The sequence below is a fragment of the Cynoglossus semilaevis genome, chromosome 16 (assembly GCF_000523025.1).
Source record: "Cynoglossus semilaevis isolate Cse_v1.0 chromosome 16, Cse_v1.0, whole genome shotgun sequence".
Lineage (NCBI taxonomy): Eukaryota > Metazoa > Chordata > Actinopteri > Pleuronectiformes > Cynoglossidae > Cynoglossus > Cynoglossus semilaevis.
In genome coordinates this window covers 1487771-1495258 of record NC_024322.1, presented here as the reverse complement: position 1 = coordinate 1495258, position 7488 = coordinate 1487771, and the positions used below count along the sequence as shown (strand labels likewise).

At 39.0% G+C, this 7488-nt stretch overlaps 1 protein-coding gene across 1 annotated transcript in view; it reads right to left on the bottom strand.

Annotated features, from left to right (window-relative positions):
* The window catches only part of vwa8 (von Willebrand factor A domain containing 8), a 29991-nt gene that overhangs the window by 21274 nt on the left and 1229 nt on the right, over positions 1-7488 (bottom strand). Inside the window, exons 2-13 of the mRNA XM_017039635.2 lie at positions 7352-7378; positions 7250-7300; positions 7038-7153; positions 6823-6923; positions 6624-6730; positions 6365-6436; positions 4406-4482; positions 2981-3056; positions 2745-2880; positions 2169-2288; positions 1683-1690; positions 1401-1586 (exon numbers count right to left, since the gene is read on the bottom strand). Coding sequence (XP_016895124.1) covers positions 1401-1586; positions 1683-1690; positions 2169-2288; positions 2745-2880; positions 2981-3056; positions 4406-4482; positions 6365-6436; positions 6624-6730; positions 6823-6923; positions 7038-7153; positions 7250-7300; positions 7352-7378 — 1077 coding nt within the window. The remainder of the gene's footprint in view (positions 1-1400; positions 1587-1682; positions 1691-2168; positions 2289-2744; positions 2881-2980; positions 3057-4405; positions 4483-6364; positions 6437-6623; positions 6731-6822; positions 6924-7037; positions 7154-7249; positions 7301-7351; positions 7379-7488) is intronic.

Here is a 7488-nt window from a genome sequence, read left to right as displayed (position 1 = left end):
ATGGACAATGGACATGGACAGATGGACAATGGACGGATGATAGATGGACAGATGGACAATGGACGAATGGATAGATTGACAAATGGACAATGGACGGATGGACAGATGGACAATGGACGGATGGATAGATGGACGGATGGATAGATGGATGGACGGACAGATGGACAATGGACGGACAGCCAGATGAATGGATGGACGGACAGATGGACGGACAGACGGATGGATGGATGGATAGATGATTGATGGATGGATAGATAGAAAGTTAATTAGATGGACAGATATACGTAGGTGGCGATGATTGATGGATGGATGGATGGATAGAGAGTTAATTAGATGAATAGCTATACGTAGGTGGTAACCCTTAGAGTATACAGTAGTAAATGTTATTTTTCTATATTTTTTTGCATTTCAAAAACCTTAACTTAACCTCAGTGACAAAGACTGACCACAGGAGGCAGCAGTTGACCAGCAGCACCTGCTGCTTTGCGGAGTTAAAAACATTAAAAAAACAATTTTTTTTTTATACTAGTGACAGAAATGATTTAAAAAGATGATCTGTAAGAGTTAGTACTTTTATGTCAGCAAACCTACACATTTGAATGTGTTTATGTCTAATTTGTACGAATGCATTGAGTTACGCATTCAACTGCAGTGAGTAGCCAGTGAGGCCATGTGCATCTGCTGTAAGGAGTGCCGCACAGATGAAGCCTCTGAATGACTACTCGCACTCAGAGCTTACGATGATCCAACAGGCGTTGGATGCTGGAGGCTGATTAGTGTCATAAACAGCACCTACAGATCCCTAAATGTTATAATACGATCCATCAATGGAATCGATGTTACAGTCGCGCTGAAGAACGGAGGAGTGTAAAGAGCGGCCGCCGCTGCCGCTGTCAGGTATATTGATCTGTGTTCTCCTGCACTGCGAACAACAAACACCGCAATTATGAGCAAAATAGTAATTAGGGCCTGACATGAAAGAAGCAATTTAGACTTGGACACTCTTGCGTCTCACTAGTCCAGAATGTGTCAATACCGCTGCTGATTAATGACAGAAGGACAGGGCCAGCAGGGAAATCTATCACAAGAGCTCTTTCCCAGCGTGCACTGCAGTATTGATCTACACGGTGAGCAAGACCAAACGTGAGCGAGACATGCGGAGGGGCACAATTTTCTACCTTGTCATTTTAATATTATGACAAAAAAAAAACACTATAATTGTAATGGAGTCAACACCCGTACCCATTTTTGGACATTTCAGTAAATCAAATTTTCCATTTATCTTAACTGCGGTATCACAAATTAGACACACAAGGCTGATACACAACAAAAACTACTAATCCCTGCTCTCTCTGAGACTTTGGTGTTGAAGAAAAAATTTTTTTTTTTGCCTGTCCTACCTGCAGGTGTTTGACGATATTGACCACCTCTCTGGTGGAGTATGGGTAAGTGATGGTTCCCTGATCGGCCATTGACCTCAGTTCTCCAAACGCGGCCACCAGTTTCTGCAGCGTGGCGTCAGGAACGTCTGGACCATAGCTTTTCAGCATCTCCAGCTCAGCGCGGGGGGCGGGAGGCAGAAAAAACTCACGTTGTGGAAAAAAAGAGAGGGGGGGGGAGGGGGGGTTTAGTTGATGCAGTCACTCACTATGGATTTACATTAGAAAGAAAAATAGCGATACTTCATCACCTGTACATATTCAATCTATTCAAATATACGGCCCGGGGCCCAAAACAGGCCCGCTAAGCAGTTTAAATCGGCCCGCTTGTTTCATTTTAAAAAATTTTTAAAAAATTACACAAGCTCTTTAGGATATTGTTTGGTAAAATTATTATTGAATATGAAAATTAAATATGAATAAATAATGACAATGATAAATATCTAATATATTTGTAGGGACACATAGACGGTTATTGTTATTTATAGTAGCCCGTAAAGCAAAATTACATTATATTTATGTATTAAGCAGACACCTTTATCCAAAGTGACTTACAAGAGGGGATTAACAATCAAGCCTGGGTTCGATCCCCAGTAGAACCACATGTTCTACTGGGGATTGAACCCAGGACTCTCTCTATGAAACCACAAAATGAGTTTGACATCCCTTGCTCTATTCTATCTTTTATCTGTAGAACGTAGTGGTTTCGTCTTTTGCGTTTTTTTTTACCCAGAGCACCGAAGAAGTCATTTCCCAGAAAAGGAAACCCTGGTCTGTTGGCCAACACCACCATCCTGAAGTCGGGATGCATGATAATAGAGTTGGGCCTCGTTTCAGCTTCACCAGGATCTTCAGAAAAACACATGGATTATGGAGAATATTACATAAACAATTACTTCACGCAGCTCGTTGTCCTAAATCCAAAAATGGCTACTTTTTCAATTTGTTGAGTTCTTTTTGACTCACTCATTACTGCAAACCCAAAATGATGTGCTTTAAGGTCAGACAAATACTATGACCACCTCCACGAATTGAAATACTATTAAGAACCCGATAACATGTATATTTTTATCTGTACAAACCACTGTATGAGGTGCTGCCACCTAGTGACTGGAGGCTTGTTATCATTCAAGAATTACAGCAGTCGTACACTTATGTCCATGCCATATTCCATATTCCCCCCTGGCCCCTTAGAGCGCACCCTAGGGGGGCCCTGCCCCACTATTTGAGAAGTACTGCATTAAAATAAGTTACACACATATTTATCCTATATTGTAAAATTGATTTTTTTTTTTTTTCTTGTACCTGAGATGATTCTGCGTCCATCGGCTAAGATCATCTCTCCACTCTCCACCAGAGCTTTTAGGATGCAGGTGACATTGGTCGGAGCCTTGTCGGCCTCGTCGATCACCAGTATGTGACCCATCTTAACTGCCTTCACCTACATGTGCATGTGTACACATACATATTCCTGAATTACCATCACTACCAGTGCACATATACGGAATTGAATCAGCGCAGTAAGTGACTGTGGCACTGACCAATGGCGAGTCCTCGTACGTGATGATTCCGTCTCGTACTGATGGCTGCAGAGTCAATGTCTGGACAGTCGTGTCTCTGTGGGAAGGAACAAAAAGGGTCTGGGAATATGCAGGTGTCTGCAAGGTAAAACTGAAGCACAGAAGTACTATAGATAAATAAAAAAAAAATGTTGTGTTGGAAACGGCTTATTGATTGAAATAAAATTATTGTAATTATTATTGTAAAATTATTGTAAATTGTAATAAAATTAATAAAAATAAAAATAAAAATAAAAATAAAAATAAATAAATAAATAAAATAAATCAATCAATAAATAAAAAAAATAAAAAAAATACTACTAGGGTCTTGGTCCAGGTTAAAACATTTAAATTGATGACACATAAAAATACCCATGATTTTGTACCCACTTAGTTCAAACGGTTTTACTGCGGCATCGATTTTTTATATTCTTACATGAACCTTTGTGAGAATAAAAATGGCCACAGGAGGCAGCAGAGCAGCTCATGTGTGCTAAAATCTCTCACTTCTCTCATGGAGACACTTGGTGTGGTAGTTCTCTTCATTGAAGTGACCATTAAAGTATTACCATCCCTGTTAATTTGCGGTGCATCATATGCTTCTACCCGCCCTAATTATCCTCTCTCCATCTTCATCATTCTGACCCAGGATGTGTCCCACTTCCCTCTCTCTTTCTCTTTATTTTTACTTTGCACTGCCGTTTTTTCAGTCACAGGAGCCACATGCACTGACCCTGCAGCTCTAATATTAGCTGCTTCTGCAGGACAGAACCAGGTCACATCTGGCCTCCACGTCCTGTTTAGCTATCGACGCTTCAACTCATTTGCATTTTTGTTTCATTTGTGTATTACTTTTAAAACTAAGTGGCTACTTATATGACTAATAATGTTTTTTTCCCCCAAAACTAAGTGGCTACTTATATGACTAATTTTCCCCCAACATAACATGACTTTTAATAAACAATTTTTTTTTTTTTAAATTACAAAAATGACATCATTTACACAATTGGTCACCTATTTTAGGAGACTGTCTTTTCAAAATAACAAACGTTCCATTTTTTTTTTTAACCATGCAGAGATCGATCAGTTTGACTATTGATTAATCTGATCATCCAATATTTGATACTGATGAAGTTATACAAGATATACACTGACGCGTGGACTGACATTCTAGGGCACAAACACACACGCAAGCCGCCTTCTGATTAGCAGCAGGATCGATACGAGGCTGTGTCTCTGCTACATTATTGATCCGACCTTAGAGATATAGAAAGTTTGATCATTTCACCTGTGTTTATATGTCTGTTTTTTTTTCAAATTGAAACACTATTGAGAACCTAATATCATGTATATTTTTATCTGTAAAAACCGCTGTATGAGTTGCTGCCACTACATGTGAGTGCTTACCTGTGCAGCTGCAGATATTCTCTGGGTCTGTTGAGAAGGTGTAGAAATCTGTCCACTATTTTATTCTTCCCTACCCCCTGTGAAGGCAGGTGGAAAACAGTCAATCAAATCGGAAAAATGCAACTAGCGACTAAGAGAGCAGTATACGGTGGAATCTTGGTTGTCGAACGCCTCCCTTTTTGAACGATTTCTGAACAATATTTTTTACCAGAAATTGTATATATGTATATATATATATATACACATATATACACACATATATACATATATACACACATATACACATATATATATACACATATATATACACATATATATACACATATATATACACATATATATACATATATATATATATATATATGTATATATATGTGTGTATATATGTGTATATGTGTGTATATATGTGTATATATGTGTGTATATATGTGTATATGTGTGTATATATGTATATATATGTGTATATATATATGTGTATATGTGTGTATATATGTGTATATGTGTGTATATATGTGTATATGTGTATATATATGTGTATATATGTGTGTATATATGTGTATATGTGTGTATATATGTATATATATATATATATACATACATATATACATATATATACATATATATATATATATATAAAAGAAGTCACTTAGGCTACGTAGGGACGTGACGTCTTGGTTCATCAACGATTTAAGGTGCACACTGCCACCTGCTGTACTAGAGTGTGTAGTCGCAAGGTATGACCAGTGACTTTTTGAGATAACGCAGCCTACTCCTAACGCCTTGATGTGTGATTTTTTTTTATTATTTCAACCGATGCAAATTATCACGCATTTACGCCGATTTTTAACCGATTCACAATCTAGTCTATCTAGTCAATGAACTTCAGATCTAAAGTTAACTGTGCTATTAAAGGTGCAGGGAGGGGAGAACGCACAATTCCCCCGAGAAACTCTAATTTCAGTCAGGCTGTCTTTTCCTTCAGGGCCTAACACCATTCTCTGTCATGTCATTAATTTAAACTCAACACCAGGAAATGGCTGGCTGGACTACGTAAAAGGAAAACACTGGCTTTTTTTTTTTGGACTTTATTGTTTAGGTTTATATGATGTTTTGCTCTTTTAACCTTGAATGTGGTAATTTAGTGGTGCTATTTCGGAGGTATTTTTAATCATTTTAGGCTGTTTCGTTCCAGTCTACCAACACCATTTTAAGGTATTTTAAGTAATATGAGGTATATTCAGCGGGTTTTATTTTGTAAAAAAAAAAGAAAAAAAACACCCCCATGGTGGCTGATTTTTTTTTGCTTCTGGTCGCTTTGCTAATTAATATAGCGGTTACTGACGTGTACGAATGTACTGCTGCACAGGTTCAATTAATCTTCCGGTGTCCATGACTTCTGTTTTCCCCAAGCGCATTATTTGTAATCCAACGCCAAAAAAAAAAAATTATTGGTGCTTTTTTAAATTATTTTAGGAAGACATTTGTTTAGATGCACAATTAATGTGTTGTCCATAGCTAAAATTAGAAAAGCTAAAAATAAGAGTTCCCTTGGGGTCCTTTCCCCTTCCATGGGTAAATTAAATAAAATTTTTTTTTTTTTTTTTTTTTCGATTTGTATTCTCTTTCTTTCTTTAGCGGGCACCACGCTCATATTTATCGACAATTTCCTGCTTTATTTCCATGAAATGGACTCATCACTATTATAAAGAATAATGCAAAAAAATATAGAGAAAATCACGTAGATAGAACGCAAACACAACACGGAAGTCTCGCGTGAGATGCGTACCGAAATCGACGAACACGTAAAAGTGCTCGACCACCTAGCGTTGGCGTCTGTAAACGTTCTCGTATCTCAAATCTTTCCTCGTATCCCAAAGCAAAAAATTTGCTCGTATCTCAGAATACATATACTTTATACACCTACGCTGTCGGAGCATGATGATTTGTCACGGCCCTCACCTGGTTTCCCACCAATAGCATGTGCTCTCCTAACAGGAAGTCCTTTAGCATGTCCTCCATCACCATCAAGTGCTGCAGAAAACGGAGACACTTACAATATAACACCGATGGACATTTCCACATTCACCTGTCTGTGTTTTTTTTTTTTTCTTTAAAGGATGTAAATGTGACTGCAATGGCGCTGCTGTGAGTTTTTTCATATTTGTGTTTGGTGAAACAATGTTTTTTGTGTGTGTGTGTGTGTGTATAGTGCAATGACCTGCGGATTGTCGTAGAAAAGAACGTCCGGAACCTTTATCTTCTCATCGGGGCTGTAAACAGGAGCCGATATGTTTCCAATCGTCAACACACCATCTTTTACTGAACCTGAGAAAAAGTAAATATCGGGAACTTCAAGTTCTGACATTACGGACTTTAAACAAAAACAAAAACAAAAAAAAAACAGAACCAGAACTTACAGGTGTAGTCGTGGTTATGTTCATCTCGACCTGGCGTTTCCAGAATGGAGCATTTCTCCAGGCTTTTTTCGAGAGAACCTTGAGCCAAACTTGGTAGAAATCTACAACCAACACAACAACAACAGCACATTTACACAATCATCGTCTATCTATCTATCTATCTATCTATCTGTCTATCTGTCCATCTGTTCGTCTGTCCATCTGTCCATCCGTACCTGGACAGACAGGCCTTGTGGACAGCATGGGCGACGCTCTCCTCTGGATAGTGAGAGAAACGACGGCAAATTCTGAGTAGCTGTCTGGTGGACAGAGAGGAAGCCAGAGACTGGGCCTGAAGAAAACACACGTAAGTACACGTAAGTAACAAACACACACACCCGCGTGAACTCACTCGTTCATTCATTCACTCACTCACTCACTCACTTACAGTGGGATCGCTGGTGTTGCGAAGGCTATGTGCGAGCTGCAGCAGCTGCTCGGGGGGACCGCGGGTGTTGGGAGGGCTATGTGCGAGCTGCAGCAGCTGCTCCGTTGTTCCTGATGGAACATTGGGAGTCTAGAAAAAAAAAAAATATAAACGAACATGTATTTAACAGCAGAACATACACACCAGAGCAGGCAGGGGCAAACTAAGGCCCGGGGGGCGGGGCCCGGCCCGTCAGCTTT